Raw genomic sequence first — 17,530 nt, forward strand, 5'->3', positions numbered from 1 at the left:
TTTTGATGAAAAGAATATACCTACTAAGGCGAGACCTTGTCAAATGAATTCTGAATACTTAGAATTATGCAAAAAAGAAATTGAATCCCTTTTACAAAAAGGATTAATAAGTCCTTCTCAATCTTCATGGTCATGTACTGCTTTTTATGTTAATAAACATTCTGAAATTGAAAGAGGTATTCCAAGATTAGTTATAAATTATAAACCACTTAATAAGGCATTAAAATGGATTAGGCATCCTATTCCTAATAAAAAAGATCTACTTGATAGACTTTATGATAGTTTAGTATTTTCTAAATTTGACTTAAAATCAGGATATTGGCAAATACAAATTAATAAATCTGATAGATATAAAACTGCATTTAATGTTCCTATTGGACATTACGAATGGAATGTTATGCCATTTGGTTTGAAAAATGCTCCTTCTGAATTCCAGAAAATTATGAATGATATTTTTACTCCTTATATTACTTTTATAATAGTATATATTGATGACATATTAGTCTATTCAAAAACTATTGAAATAATTTTATAATTGTTAATTATTAATCTAAAATTATTTTTATTTCATTAAAATATATATTTAATTACAACAATTGTTATTATAATTATTCTTAATTAGCTAAAATATTTAATTATTATAATCATTTAAAATATTCTTAATTAACTAAAATATATTTTTATTAATATAATTAATATTAGTTAAAAAATTAAGAAAAAAAGTGAACGAATGAGTTTCCGGCCGCCAGTGGTACCATTTGAATCATCTCTTCAAGTTGAACATTTCCATACTGTCAATTTGAGTTTTTATCAACTGAAGAGACTAGGCTCAAACCACGACTATCGAACATATTTGGCATCGATTTGTTGTCGTCTGGCCGAGCATACCACCATCATCAGACTAATCTCTTTAAGACGATTCTAATGAGATTAGCCTCACTTATTTTGGTAAAGTATTTGTGGAGATCCAATGATTTCAAAAATCGCACACCACCATCATCAGACTAATCTCTTTAAGACGATTCTAATGAGATTAGCCTAACTTATTTTGGTAAAGTATTCGTGGAGATCCAATGATTCGAAAAATTCGCCGCGGATTCTAACGCGATGGAAATGGTGGTAGGGTGAGGGGGTGGGGTGGGATAGTTAGTTTTTTTTCTTATATATATAAATAATAATATATTTTTTTAATTTTAAATTATTTATATATAATATAAGTTAAATAATTTAATGAATGTTGATCTTTCATTTTTTAAAATATAACGATTGAGATTAATTATCTAATGATTAATATTTAATAAAAAAAGATCCAACAGTCATTAAAATAAGAAATAATATACATTAAGCAAGAATACAGCGGTCATTTTCTAAAAAAATTAATACTGTTAGTTAAATTAAACGGAGAGGGGGTAATTGAGCTATGTTTAATAAACACAGGGGGAGTTTTAACCTATTTTTAAAATAAAAAGAAATTTTTAGCCGACTTTTTAAAATATAGGTGAGTTTTATACATTGTCCTATTTAAATTAGAATGTAAGACTTTATTTGATTTTTAATTAGAAAAATTTTGTACATGATTGATTTTAATACAAATTTCTATATATCTAATAAATTTACAATTAGAAAATTTTTTTTTTCTGTCATCTCACTCCACATTTCTTTCTTCTCACAAATATTTTTTCTTTTTGCTCATTATGAATTTCATTTTGCTCTTCATCTCATATCATAATTTTTTTTATATGCTTGCAAAAATCGTGTACATCAATAATTAGTGATTATTAAATCAATCACATTAATATTCAACCACCAAGACTAAAAGAAGCTATTATCGATAGTTATATTCTGTTCTTTTCTTTTGAAATTTTTAATGATTTTATATTGAACAATTTGTAAATGTGGTTTTTGTTGTTTTAATTTATGAGTTATTAGTTAATCTTATATCCATAAATTATGAGATATTACAAATAATGATATATTGAATCAGTAAATGAGTTTAAATTAAAGAATTTACACGTATTTAAATTATGGACACTTAAATTTAAAATATACGATTTTATTTTGTTTACACTTATAATATTATGCTCCCGGAAATCGCGTCGAGTGTGGCTAGTAGATCAAATTAAAATAATAAATTAGTAGAATACATCATAAATAAATATTAATCGTGAAGAATTTATTTTATTCATTTGAACTAAAAAGTACTAACTAATGAAATGAGACTTGGCTTTTCTAGACAATGGATAAAACACATTCGGTTAACTCAAATAAAAAAATGAATAAATTCGTACATTTTGTCAAATTCTTGTAAATGATATATATTAGAAAATAGAGATGTAAATTTTCATTTTTATCTAAAAAATATTTAGATTTATTAGTTTATAATTTAAGTTTAAAAAATTAATAATATATTTTTACCTTTGAAATAGTTTATTATCTGTCATATATTACTTAATTTTTAATTTTTAAAGTTACAATTACTTATAATGCTAATTACCTTTTTTATTAAATTAAAATATATTAGTTTAATTTTTTAAACTCAAATTATAAACTAATAATTATTAGTTTAGGGATATGTAATATAGTAGAAATGTGAATATAACCCTTTATTTAACAAATTTCAAATTTCAAATGTAAAAAAAAACCCTTTGATTTCCCCAAAAAATTTTCATCAAAACCATGGGCGGGGGAATGAAAAGCCAAAATCTCACATCTGCACACACACACAAACACAAATATATATATATATGTTGTGTTAAAATATGTATGTAGTAGTGAAATTGAAATCCCTTTGATTTTCCCTCTAAAACGCTAAACCGAGTTTACCACCAACTTCCCAGCAAGGCGCCAACTGCATGACCGGGGAGCGAGAGAAGACGCCGCCGGATGGCGTCCGGTGCCGGAGGAGTGACGGGAAACAGTGGCGGTGCCGCGGGCTGAGGGTTGGGGATCAGCCCTACTGCGAGAGGCATCGGTATTTGCTTTCTAGTACCGGCAAGAATTCTAAAAGGAAGGCCTTTGCTTCTGCCCGTGCTACTAGGGTTGTGGGAAAGGGGCCTCCTAAAGGCGGTGGAAGATGTGTAGGTGAGGAGAAAAGGGGTGTGATTCAGGAGAAGAGGTTGCGGAGTAAGGAGAAGGATGGTAAGAATGTGAAGAATTTAGATGGGGATGAGGGAGGGGAGGAAGTTGATACGGAGTCAGAGGATGGGGATATAGTAGGTGTAGTGAAAACGGGGAATACGAAGGGGTTGAGGACGAGGACAGAAGTGGCAGGGTCCAGTGTTGCGGGGAATGAGAGTGGAGAGGATGTGGAAGAGGAGAAGAGGCTGGAGTCAGTACAAAGAAGTGGTGCAGCAAGAAAGGAGGAATCAGACTTTTCTGAGGAGGATGGGAGCGGTATTGATGGCAGTTCAGAATCTTCAGATGAGGGTGATGATGTTCTTGCGGTGAAACTTGGTAAAAAAGATGGAAAGGCTGGGGCTTTGCTGAAGAAAAAGGGCGGCGTATTGCGGGGGAAGAAAATGCAAGTGAAAAGGGAAGAAGAAAAAAGTGAAGAAGATGACTTTGGGTTTCAAGTGGTGAAGAAACGGGCGAAGAACAATGTGATGGAGTCCGGTAAAGAGGAGATTAAGAGTAAAGGCATAAAAGTGCGGGAGAAGACAATCCTGCTGATGAAGAAAACTGAAAACGAAGAGAGTCATTCTGATGGTGATTCAGAAATTGAATTGACGGATAGACAAGTGAAGACACCTGGGAGAACTGTCACTCTTGGGTCGGTTTTATATAGGAAGAAGGGCGAAGATCATAGAACACAAGAAAAAAAGATAGTTCACAGTAAGAGAGCTGGAACAGATGAACATAGTTCTGATGATGGCTCATGGTACAATCTAAGGAAAAGAAAATCTCCACAACCGATGGATGGACCAGGAGTTCTCACCAAACGGAAGTATACCAGTGATGTATGCTTGTACTCTGTGCTCTTTGGGTTTGTTTTTTAACTTTTAAGATTTGGAATTGAAATAAATTTACTTGAAACAAACAGGATCCCAGTGACCCTTATCAGATGTGTCATCAATGCATGAGGAGTGATAGGAAAGTTGTGAGGTGCAGCCAATGCCGCCGTAGGCGCTACTGTTTTCCTTGCATTGAGGCGTGGTACATTCTTTATACCTATCAATATCTAAGAGACTCTACCTTTTATCATTTTTAAAGGCAACATCATCATTACTTTGTCTAATGCAATAAAGCACAAAACTTAGTGGTGAAATATTGGCTAACATGAATGCTTTTAAGCATCATCAAATTTCATCGATTCCCTCTCAAATTAAGTTCAAAGACATTGATGGACCTAATTTAATAGCACACTGTAAAAACTTTTGTTTCCTTGTTTTGGTTTCTACAAGTTTCTACTCCTACCTTTGGGTTTATTATATGTTATACCGTGGAACAAGGAGAGGGCACCAACACTGAATGGGTGCAAAGTGATTATCCGGTTTGAGTGCTTTTCTAGAACTTGTAAGGGATTAAATTGGTTTGAAGTTGTACCTACTGTTGTAGATGTTATCAAGCATCTAAACCTGCTATTATTCGAGACTTCATTGCTTTTCTTGTTGGCGTGCTCATTATAGGTATCCTGAACTATCAGAAGAAGCTCTAACGGAGGCGTGCCCATGTTGTCGTCAAAATTGCAACTGTAAAGCTTGTTTACAAAGAGTTAATCTTCTTGAGGTTGTGTTTATGGTCTTCATGCTATGTGCTAATTCTTAACTTTTGATTAAATGTTTTCCCTCAACACTTTTCTGACTGTTGATGCAGAGTGAGTTTTCTGGTGATCCAAAAGATAACAGAGAAAAGATACGCTTCTTTAAGTATCTCCTTAGTTTCCTCCTGCCTTTTCTTGAAGATTTTAATCATGATCAGATCACGGAAAAAGATATTGAAGCTAAGATTCGTGGTAACTTTGCACATATTTCATTGTATTCATGTAATGGGATTTATTTTGGTTGATGGAGAAATGCTTTATAGAGAGTTGATTTGGCTCCTTTCATATTGTCTCTATGGTACATTAATAAACCTTTTCTATTGTTAGCCTTATCGGCATAATTTGCATTCATGCAGGATCAGCTCTATCAGATCTAAAGATAGAGAAAATTGACTTTTCTCCTAATGAGCGTGTATATTGGTAAGCTTCTTATCCGTGTGGATTAATAGTAAGTCTAGTACTGTCCTTGAATAAATGATGCCACTTCTTCTTGTGCAGCAATAGCTGCAGGACCTCTATAGTTGATTTTCATCGAAGTTGTCCGAAATGTTCGTATGATCTCTGCATCACTTGCTGCAAGGAGATTCGAGAAGGCTGTTTGAGAGGGTGTGACCAGGAGGTAGTAATCCAGTATATTGATAGAGGTGAACACTACTTACATGGAACAGAACCTTCTGTGACTTCCAAAAGGGGAAGAAATTTAATTTCATCCAGTAAGTCGAATTGTAGCACTGAGGAGATGCCATTGCCTGAGTGGAAAGTGACAGAATTAGGTGAGATTCCTTGTCCGCCAGAGGAAAGGGGTGGGTGTGGACATGGTAAGTTGGAGCTCAAGTGTTTTTTTGGTGAAAGCTGGGTGTCAGAGTTGAAGGAGAAGGCTGAAAATTTAGTTGTTGCCTGTGGACCTGCTGAAGTATCTCATATTTCTGGTCGATGTCCTTGTTCGGAATCTAATGACGGTGGTAGTGTTTGGGATGGGCAACTGCGCAAGGCTTCCTACCGAAGTTCTGGTGACAATGACTTGTACTGTCCTTTGGCAAGTGAAATCCAGCCAGGGAAACTGGAGCACTTCCAGAGACATTGGATTATGGGAGAGCCAATTGTTGTACGTGATGTTCTCAAACTCACATCTGGATTGAGTTGGGATCCAATGGTAATGTGGCGTGCATTCCGTAAGATTTCAATTAAAAGGGGTTCCTCTGACTTGATGGTGACAGCAGTAGATTGCCTTGACTCATGTGAGGTAAGCACTTATAAGAAACCACTTGGGGTTTATCCTAAAGGTGTGTTGATATATTTTCCTGTAGGCTTGGTTGGGAATGGTGTTTACTAGCTTTGCAGCATTAAGATGATTATACTCTTCACTTACGTTTTTCAATACAGAAATCCTTAATATTCCTTAAATGAATGAGTTTAATGTTTGTGGACAATGCAGCTCCTGGAGTACCTAATGACAAAATCTACTTGAAAACACAACAAAAATATGAGAAAAGCAAGAAGTTGTATATAGGATGTTGAATCAAATAGAGACGTTTTATAATGATAACTTGTTGGCATCTAATGTTAGTTTCTAGGAATATTACTTGACCAAAAAGCACAAATATCAACAAAAGAATCCAATCCCTGATAATTCGTTTATTCTGATTTCCTCTCTTCTTTCTTGTAAATTTGTAATGCTATACCAGAAGGTTGTAGGTAAATGTTGATAATTTTTGTTCCTTAGCAATTGATATTGCTTAGGCCTGGCTTATCAATTGAAAGGAAAATTCTATCTGAAATGAAACTTTTTATGTAACTTGCAATCCCAATTTTTTTATATTTTGTCTTTATTGAGATACTTTGCATTGGTTTCACTTTATCCACTGAGAATTGCCCTTGCCTAGATGCTAATCTTGACAAAAGCCTCAAGCTCTTTCTTGTACTATAATGGCCTCTATTTTCAACTCCCTACTAATTTTGTACTGAAGCACTATCTGTTTGGTTATGAACAACGTCCGAACACGAAATTGTTTCCTGAGCTGGATTTTTGCTATTCAAAACACTATTACTTGTTTCAATACAGGTTGTCATAAACAATCTGATAGTGTTATACTGTTTTGTTATATTTTTGTAGCCTAAATCCTTTCAATATTCTGTGATTTCATTCTATGCTTATTCCTATTTGTCCAATACACTTGATAAATTCTGTGAATTGAATTTGTTTATTTGGTTTTACTCTAGCCCGGTGAGGATTAAGCATTCTCTTATCTGCTGATTCTCTCTTTATTTTACTCCTCTTCGCTGCTGTTATTTTTCCTTGATTTAATCATTGCGTTCTCATAAATGGTCTTATCATAGTTCCAGTGCTAGCTAATACACATCCTTCTCAGCTCTATTTTATCAAGTTACTGTTCTTGGTACTATTTGCATCCTCAAAAAGGAAAAGCAAGTTGTGTGAGATCACCTTTACCTTTGGTGATTTTCTTCAGTGGAAATGGAAATGAGAAGAGCAGCTACCCTTATTTCTCTTTACCTTCCATAAGAAAATTAAGTAATTAACTTAAAAAGTCTGTTGTTTTGGCAGTTACTTCCTAATGGAAGTAGAGTTCATGAAATCCTAGAAATCTGGCACTGAAAAGTTGTTCTTTTCTTTTCTTTTTTTTTTTTAAAATAATAATTGTTTTTTTAATTTGGCACTGAAAGTTATTTCATCATAAGCCGTTAGCCAAATAAGGTTCCCTTTTTTTGTATTGTTAATGTGTAATGAATTTAATGCTTTCTGCTGTTCCTTCGGCGAATCATTGATGAATTTTCTTTTCATTATATAGAGTTTCAGTGAATTGTTATTTTTTTAACAGCTATGATGGTTTTGCCAGTAGAAAAAATTTGTAGATTATGATGTCTCATCAACTAGACTGCAACTTTGATCTATCATTTGGCCATGCAGATGAATGCTTTCCGTTTTCATTGTCTCCATACTTTATTGTGGTTCTATGTAGATGACAACCTGTTGGAAATATCACAAAAAATTTCAATTTTAATGTGAATTTGTAGGTTGATATAAATATACGGAAATTTTTTACGGGTTACTCAGACGGTCGCAACTATAAAAACTCCTGGCCTGAAATGCTTAAGTTGAAGGATTGGCCGCCATCCACCTTATTTGAGAAGCGATTGCCACGCCATGGAGCAGAATTTCTTAGTGCCTTGCCCTATAAAGAGTATACACACCCACGTTCTGGAATTCTGAATTTGGCTTCAAAATTGTCAACTGAAATGCTGAAACCGGACCTTGGGCCTAAAACATATATAGCATATGGATTTGCTGAAGAGCTTGGACGTGGGGATTCTGTAACTAAGCTTCACTGTGATATTTCAGATGCGGTAAGGGATATTTCAATATTAATAAATTGCTTAGTTAATTGTCTTGAACTAAGTATTGCACTGGAAGATATATGCACAAATGTCAAAATCACCATTCAAATTACCAAATTGTATAGTAACTTGATGAAAATAGCATCTTGAGGTCCATTATTATACCAAGTAATTTAGGTAGCTTGGTTGGGAGTAATTCAGTTTAGTGTAAAGAAGCCTTATTAGGTCACTTCAATATTTTGTGGCATGTTACCTGGTACAGAGTTATTGCTGGCAAAGAATATTACATCTCCTGAAAATTAATATCATTTTGTATGCTCCTAACCTATGGCTCTGATATTCTTATCCCCTTAAATCTTGATGTGCCTTTCTCTTTTCTTGTGGAATCCTGCTTGGTTGGGATTACACTGCATAATTTACACGTTACACTGGGTTGATATGCAGTGGGTGTGTGTAATATTTAATGAAGGCATATTAAATATCACAGGGCCCACAGCCATTGGTTGGGAATCACCATCTTGATATGCAGTGTAATCCCAAACAATTTACAGGCAAACCTTTCTTTTATTTTGGCTGTTTTTTCCTTAAGAAATTGTCTGAAGAGCATGCTGTTTTGATTACGAGCATAATGCCTGTCACACCTGCACTTTCCTTTTCTCTTCACTTCTGTTTGGCAAGCACCCATGAGATTCTGAAGAATAATTTTCTAGGCATGATTTCCTTCAGAAAACAATTAATAAAATTAGAATAGAATTAGATCTGGGGCCCTTGATCTGTGGGTCCATACTGCATTATATTGAATAATGTTATTGGACGTGAAACAAACCTGTCCTTTGGCTGTGAAAAAATGAGTATTTGGAAAAAAGATTCGAAAAATGGTCTTAGTTGGGAATGGGACTGATAAAAAAAGTAGCTTTTAGTTGATTGCTGGTTTGGCAACGAGCACAAAATGTGAAGAACATTGCAAGAAGCTTTCATATCTGTCGGAGGGAGCATAATCTTTGACAAATTTTCTTCCTTGTAGTCCCTTTCGCCTGTTTGTAATATATTAATTATTCTTTTTTATTTTCTCTCCTTAAATATACAGATATTATCATATCAACTTTCAAGATGGTCATCCCTCTTCTAAAAATCTTAGGTTATCATCAAATAGAAAGGGGAGAACAGTTTTTCTGACACGGTATTGGAATGACACATCTGGATATAGGGCTCTTAGTTTTTCTTTTTTAATTTTTTGTTCTGTGCTGTTTACACTGCTAGTTAATAACTTGCAGTTTGAATATTTTTAATATGAGTGGATTTATCATACTATTTAGGTGAATATTTTGTTGCACACTGCTGATGTGGCTCCTGAGAAACGTGAACTTTCAAAAATTGAGTTGCACACTGCTGATGTGGCTCCTGAGAAACGTGAACTTTCAAAAATTGAAAAATTAAAGGAAAAGCACGTGATACAAGATCAGAGAGAACTTTTCTGTAATGCCAATGCAAATCACAAAGAGACCGGGATAGCCATGCAGGAATCTAATGCCTGCCTGAACTTGGAGTCTCCAGGCTCATCGCCTGTTGAAGTATTGCTTCCTGTTGCTGCTGCTGCTAAAGGTAGAAATGAACAATCTCAGTCTTCTGGTGACCAGAGTACAAATGCTAAAACTAAGGTGAATGATGATGAGCCCAAGGTGGAAGATACTGACTCTTTGCTCATAAACGTTGAAGACAGCCTTTTGCTTGATAACAATATTAAGGAATCAAATGCAGCTTCTGGATTGGCATCTCAGAATAAGGATGGCAGTGATGTGATGGTTGGAATTGTGAAGAGGACAAAGGGCAATAGATGCGGTAGAAATAAAAAATTAAGTAATGCATTGAATGGGAAGTCAGCACATATTGCAACTGGCTCACAAAAGCTTCAAGAAGTGAGGAATGCAGAGGAAATCAACATTGGGGCAGAAAAAGGTAATTTCTTCTCATGTTAAATTGCTCAAGGATCACGTGCACCAGGCGGGTCAGTTTTTCCTGGTCAGACTAATTTTAGGTGTCCTGCATTTGTACCATATATAGTAGAGGGAGGTGCCATTTGGGATATTTTCCGTCGGGAAGATGTCCGTAAGCTTGAGGAATATCTTAGAAGACACCATAAAGAATTCAGGCATATCCATGGTTGTCCGGTGGAGCAGGTAAGAGCAAACTTATAATAGTAAAGTACAACCAAACAACTGTTGCTTTATTGTGGGACAAAATTATAGCTTCTTTTTACATTTGAAGAGTGAGCGTATGTGATGTTCTCTGAATTGGATTATTTTAAATAAATGTTACTGAGTTTGGATTTGCGTAATTTTCTTAGTTGAAGAAGTAACCAAAACAGAAATAATGATATGTTATTCATTAGGTTATGCTTCTTATCCCATAGATTATGGAGTTCCATTACATGACTTGAATCCCGGCTTTCCTGTTAACCAAGGATATGTGGTTGGCTGAGCTGCATATTTATGTTTTAGCAGCTGATTTAGTCTGTACTTATGTTTGTTTTAATTTTATGTTCTGTCATATCCATTTGTTCATTGCGCATTTCGATGACCTGCGAAGTAATCATTTTGGCTTATTAGTTCTGCTGAATATTTTAGTTGCTCTTTTGGTAGTTTAAGCCCATTATTTAATTTGGCTCATTTTCGTCTTGAGAGGTGGAAGACTAAACACAAATGTAGTCAGGTGCAAAATGCTATTACACGGAGAAGCATGCACTTTTCTTCTCTTTGTTCTACATTTAAGCTTCTCATTTCCTTTGCTGGTTAATAGGAGGATACGCGTGTACTGTGCTGATTTTGCTAATTTTTCCCAACCCAACTTTGGCCCAAAGCACCTTAATAGTCCAATCCAACAAGAAGTGGCCCTTGCTGTGTAGAACTTTTAGTCTTTCGGTGGTTGGAGTCATTTTTCTGTGTTATGATTCAGGTTTCCTATATCTTTTATTAGATCATGAATTAAATGTTTAATTATTTCAAATTCTATTGTATTCATTGTCTTCTCGTTTATAATTGTATTCAATAGATTTTACAAATTAATCATAGTTAAAAGCATTTAACATAGAGCCCGGTAAAATATCATATGAAGTTAATAACTCCACAACTAACATTATTCAAGTTTTTAGCATTAGATGCAAGTCCAAAGGTCACAAATCTATCACTCATGCTATAACAAAATACTAAACTATCAGCGGAACTGAGTTCATAGGTCTCCCACTCTAAATATATCCAGTGTCATTCAACGTGTAACTAATTCATTAGGCATAAGAACTAGTCTTGGTACTTGAGTTTTAAATTTTTTGATAAGACAACAAAATTATACTACATAAGGACTAATTAATTAGTCTTATGTGAGATGCGTATATAAGCATAAATGTTTAGATTTCATTTATTGAAGCTAAATGTGGTTTGCTGTCATCTATACTTCTCGAATTAACCCTAGACCACCTATAGGACCTTCAACCACCAATTATATTGTGGTTTGGTTGGGCTTATTGGTTGGAGTGATTGTAGTTGAAGACCCTATCGGTTGATGTTCTTTTCTCCCATTGATGCATGCTCACTTACCTAATAAAGCTCTTTGTTCACATTTGTTTGGTCAAAATGTAGCAACTTGGGCGGCCGCCTGCTTTGGTCATCTCGTTGAGTGACGAATAATTCTTTGAACTGGTATATGGGCAAAGTAGTGCTTGTTTCTTTTTTCCCCTTTATGGTAATAAATTTCATGGTCAAATGTGAGCTAAGACTATTTAGTTCTTTTGTAATTTATTGTCTGTACCCTGAAAATGTTTTTATGCAGGTTGTACACCCAATTCATGATCAGAGTTTGTACTTGACCTCTTATCATAAAGCAAAACTCAAGGAGGAATTTGGTTCGTACTGTTGGGCTTCCCTGGCTAGTGCTTTTTTTGTTCCTTGTCATTGTTTTAGTTACGTTCTGTTGTAAAATTTATGTAGGAGTTGAACCATGGACCTTTGTGCAAAAACTTGGAGAGGCTGTTTTCATTTCTGCTGGATGTCCTCATCAAGTCAGAAATCTTAAGGTACATCAACCTTTGGATTAGCTTGTTGCAATATTATATTGATATTGACTACCTATCATTAATGCGTATGTGACTTTTGAATTATTTCTAGTTCGGCCTATTAGTTGGATTTCCTATCCATATTACTCCCTTGGGAACTGCAAGTCTTAATGCCGAACTTATTTGCCTGTTAATCTTTTATTTTCGCCAAGCCTCTGTTAAAACTACAGTTAGTGATACTTCATTTTACCAAAAGCTCTTGAAGGATAGAAAAGTCTGTAGTGCAGTTATAGATGAAATTCAGATCTATTAAAGATTTCTTACTTTTATCCTTGCTCAGTTGTGTATTTGTTATTTACCAGTTACCTGAGAATCTGTAGGTTTCTACCAACTTTTTCCTTAAACCAATCTGGTGTTAGTTAAATTTGATCTCACATTCCTTGTTATAATTCTTAATATTGTGGCACCAATGTTCCTGATTGATGTTCCCTTTGCAATTTGCAGTCTTGTATAAAAGTTGCTCTTGACTTTGTTTCCCCGGAAAATCTTGGAGAGTGCATTCGCTTGACTGAGGGGTTTCGTACTCTTCCCCAAAACCACAGAGCTAAGGAGGACAAATTGGAGGTACATATGCCTTTGGTTTGATTGTTAGGATATTTCACTTGCAGCAGCTCTTGCCTTGTTGGATTAAAAAGTCTAGTAACGCACTAATGCTCCTATGGTTGCATAACTTGAAACAGGTGAAGAAGATGGCTATATATGCATTACAAGATGCTGTTTCTCATCTCAAGGATCTAATCTTGTGAGTGTACCTTGCATGAGATCACTCTCTTGCTAATTCTTTAGGCACCCATGCCTTTTCGACTCTTTGCTAAGCAAGTTGGATTCAGTTTTGTCATGCATAGTCTTTGGGGGAAATGTTCTTGGAAAATGGGTCTTGGTAGTCAAAAAATGTCAAAATTGAATTTTTCACAAGATCTGAATTCTTTTTGAAACTTGTCACATGTGTTGCCATAAGATTGCAAATAACTAGCTATTTTAAAGGATCTGCATGTGCGTGTACGATGCAAATATCCCACCTCTAAACTGACACTAAAAGAAACTTCAAACCTCAGATCTGCAGAACAAGAAGCTGACAACCAGATTTGTGGAACCATGCAATCGGAGCCAAACTCAGGTCAACAACCGGAAGATCCTCACTTACGATGAATTTATCAAGGTCAACACGTATCATAAGCCTAATCATATTTTGTTCAGACTAATTAGGTCCTGCCTCAGGCTTGTAGACGACGACCATTTTGAACTCTGTCGCCAGTAATCATGTGTCCTGGTAACACTTCTACTCACCAATATAGTCTAGTTGGCCCTGCAACACTTGATCTTGAGAATTAATCTGTTGGTAGTTCTTTTTTGCTGTTATATTTTGCGGTTTAAACTTCTCTTCTGGCCCTCTAGCCCAGTGATTTTTTTGTGTAAATCTTGTTAATATGCAAACACTGTGGCCGTGGCCATCTTGTACAGCAGTAAGTAGAATTAACTGTGCAACTGTGGTTATTAATCAATTCGTGTCTATATTTATTATCTATGGTTATATTTATTTTTCTCGTCGTCAAAGTATAATCCATTTTCTTCAGATTAACTAATTTTGCAATACTATTGTTTATATGAATAGTAATGTAAATTAATGTCGATATGATTTTATATTTTGATTTCTTTGTTATTATTATTATTATTATTATTCTGTTTTAGTAAAATGTATTTTTATCGTTGTTAATATACTTCAATTTTTTTAGTAAGTCCTTTTTGGAGCTTATTGAATTATGTAAACTCTGTTGTCCATTTTCAAGTTTTTAATTTAATCATTTGAATATATTTCTAAGCAAGACTATACATAAATTTCTTTTGAAGAATTTGTCTAGTTCCTCTGTATTTATAGATAAGTTAAACATAAATATGATGTGGGTGCATATTTATTATGATTCTTTTTTAAAAGTACATATAAATTCTGTATATTTTAATTTCCTATAAAGAGAAAAATATGAAGGAATATTAGTTTCATCTTTACTTGAATTCAGTTCAAAATGAGATGTATTTAATAAGTGATGGAATAGGATAATTTTGAAAATAAAAGCTAATGTGAGCCATCTTTATATTAATTTTTTGTTTTTGGGTAAGTGTTAAATGGTTTGGTTTTAGTAGTAGAACAAAGGATATTTCCTTCAAGCTCTGTCATTAACATTGGTTTTGTTGGATGTCAACCTTATAATATTTTGAGCACTTTTCCAAAAAAAAAAAATAAAAATGCATCAATGAGATATAAAAGAGTACAATTGCAACAAGTATGTGCTGCTCCTAGTCTTTCGCTTGGGGTTGGGGACCCCAAAGCAGGCAACTAATTCAAATATAGTGAAATAAATAAATAATTATAAAAATACTGTAACTTTCAGAGAATTAAATTTTTAGGCAAAATTGGGATTTTGACAAATAAAGAGTATCATTTTTATATTCACAAATATTGTTTAGTGACACAATGATATCATTTTTTCTTGATAATACTCTTAAAGTTGTATTTTCTTTCTTTCTGGTGTTGGACTTCTTGAAATTCATCTGTTTGATTATATGGGAAAAAAAATAAAATACTGTACAATTCTGTTGAGTTATTTAATAAGTTATGCAAGAAAGGGCCATGACATTTTTATACCTTTGGTATATGAAATAGCAGAATCATAAATTAAATTGCTAATGATAAAATGTTTCCAAAAACAATGAAAGATAAACTTCGAAATTCGATAAAAGTCTCAAACTACTAATGAAGACTTGAGATTGTAAAAATATAGTAAATGTAATTAAATTTAATATAATTCGTAAGCAATTGTAAAAATATAGTAAATGTGTCTGATGGGGGTAAAACCCTATTCTCTCATAAAAAGACAACTTTGCTCCTGATGGGGCCCAAAATCGCAAGCTTGCCAGCATGACCCGTGCCACTTTTACCGACCCGACCCGACGACCTGAGACACGTGGCGCGCGCATAGCGGATCGATAGACCCCCAGGTTCTCTATAAATACCTCTCAGTCAGTGCATTAAAGGTACGTCGTCTTGACCGCATCTTACCTTCAGGTCGCTTCAGCTCGCTATTTTCCTAAGCGATCCCATATTTCGACCTCAACCAAACACTGACTTGAGTATCGGAGGGCCTTAGCTGGGGGCCACCCCAGCAAGCCTAACGATCTGCTTCTTTTCTCAGGGCCCAATCACTAGTCTGGGGGAGGAGCGACCTCGAACCGCTTGGGAGATCGAACCAAGGAGGTCGCGTAGATTTCGACCCGGATCAGTTGGCGCCGTCTGTGGGAATCTGAGGAAAGCCCCTTTTTAGATTTGGTTTGAGGAAGAATTCGCCATGTCAGAATCATCAAGGCGTGAACAAGAGGGAAGGTGGCATCTAACCGATGAAGAGAAGCAGCGGATGATCGGGATAGCGAGTAAGAATGTCATGGATGAGCACTGCCCATCTGTTAGGGAACCATCGGGGGAAAGACGGACGGAAGAACGGAGGAAAATGATCTTGGGTGGTCAAGTAGAAGGAACTGTTCGCATAAGGAAGAATAAGGAAGTAGTGCCAAGAACTAGTCGGGTGAGAGAGAAATCAGCTACCGCATCTAGCAACAATAAGGCAGGACAGCCAGCGATCTCCAGAGCTGAAGTGGGAGGCGTAAGTAGGCAGATAGAGAAATTGAAGCAACAGCTAGACGACCTGAAGAAGCGAAGCGACCTGAAGAAGCAAGGCGACCGGGCTAGGCAAAATACGAACTCGCCCTTCACCAACGAAATGCTATCCGAAGTTGTTGGTCCAAATTTTTGATTACCCGATCTACCTAGATACGATGGGACGAAGGACCCACGCGAGCATATCACTACGTTCGGAATGGTAATGAATCTATATAGGCAAACGGATTCTATTAACGCAAAACTGTTTGTGACTACTTTGACAGGGAAGGCACAAGAATGGTTCACCAGCTTGCCTAATGGGACCATTGGATCATATGAGCAATTGATACACAGGTTCGCATACCACTTCGCCAGCAGACAAAAGTCAAAAAGATCAGCGATCCACTTATTCGCGATCCGGCAAGGAAGAGAGGAATCTCTTAAAGATTTTATGGGGAGATTCAATAATGAGACATTGGAGGTGCAGGAGCTGCGGATTGATATGATGACGAGTATATTAATACACAGTTTAAAGAAGGGACCATTCGCATCAGCGTTAGCTAGAGATCCTCCCGGAGATGTGGAACAATTGATGCTTTTGGCCCACAAATATATCAACGAGGAGGAGATGAATGCAATCAAGGATAGAGAATGGGAAGGAGATCGAGAACGAAGACGAAATTGGCGAAGGTAACATGAGAGGGGACCTTCTCCGCCAATATACCACTAGAACGCGACGACCGTCACCTCCAGAGAGCAAGCGTGATGAGGATTGAAGATAGCAATCCACTACAGTGGGTATGTTCGTGTCTTTATTTCCATGACGGATGATTGTTATGTTTTTGAAATATTAGTATTTACATCACAAATCATGTACGCAATTACAATATTTGGTTGTATTAGCACGTATGAATGTTCACATGAAATAAATAGCTCCAGTGGTATCCTATTCTACGACGCAATATCATGCCGCCACCAATCACGCGACCTGAAAAAGGCGCGACCTCATGTGTCTGCGAAAGACCACCAATTAAACGATCTCATGTGTCTGCGAAAAACCACCAATCACGCGACCTGCAAAAGGCGCGACCTCATGTGTCTGCGAAAGATCACCAATCACGCGACCTGCAAAAGGCGCGACCTCATGTGTCTGCGAAAGACCATCAACTACGCGACCCGCAAAGGCACGACCTATTGTGTCTGCGAAAGACCACCAATCACGCGACCTGCAAAAGGCGCGACCTCATGTGTCTGCGAAAGACCATCAACTACGCGACCCACAAAGGCACGACCTATTGTGTCTGCGAAAGACCATCAACCACGCGACCCGCAAAGGCACGACCTATTGTGTCTGCGAAAAACCACCAATCACGCGACCTGCAAAAGGCGCGACCTCATGTGTCTGCGAAAGACCATCAACTACGCGACCCGCAAAGGCATGACCTATTGTGTCTGCGAAAGACCATCAACTACGCTACCCGCAAAGGCACGACCTATTGTGTCTGCGAAAGACCATCAACTACGCGACCCGCAAAGGCGCGACCTGTCGTGTCTGCCAAAGACCATCAACTATGCGACCTGCAAAAGACCGTCAACAACGCGACCCCTCGTCTATAAAGGACCACCAACTACGAGGCCTGGAAAGGGTACAACCCGTCAGGAT

The 17,530-nt window shown here is 36.2% G+C and overlaps 1 protein-coding gene across 2 annotated transcripts; it reads left to right on the forward strand.

Annotated features, from left to right (window-relative positions):
• LOC105164507 (lysine-specific demethylase JMJ25-like) lies at positions 2,669 to 13,737 on the forward strand. Of its 2 annotated transcripts, none has more exons than XM_020695115.1 (15): positions 2,669 to 3,956; positions 4,040 to 4,152; positions 4,626 to 4,725; positions 4,813 to 4,951; positions 5,116 to 5,179; positions 5,258 to 6,002; positions 7,793 to 8,122; positions 9,430 to 9,486; positions 9,538 to 10,069; positions 10,175 to 10,290; positions 11,936 to 12,008; positions 12,094 to 12,179; positions 12,663 to 12,782; positions 12,899 to 12,960; positions 13,274 to 13,737. In XM_020695115.1, exons 1-15 carry the CDS (start codon positions 2,853 to 2,855, stop codon positions 13,365 to 13,367), a joined length of 3,735 nt encoding a protein of 1,244 aa, XP_020550774.1. In that variant the 5' UTR covers positions 2,669 to 2,852; the 3' UTR covers positions 13,368 to 13,737. The 2 variants fall into 2 exon arrangements, with proteins under 2 accessions (XP_020550774.1, XP_020550775.1); XM_020695116.1 differs by having other exon boundaries at positions 10,178 to 10,290.

This window comes from Sesamum indicum, linkage group LG6 (genome assembly GCF_000512975.1).
Source record: "Sesamum indicum cultivar Zhongzhi No. 13 linkage group LG6, S_indicum_v1.0, whole genome shotgun sequence".
Taxonomy (NCBI): domain Eukaryota; kingdom Viridiplantae; phylum Streptophyta; class Magnoliopsida; order Lamiales; family Pedaliaceae; genus Sesamum; species Sesamum indicum.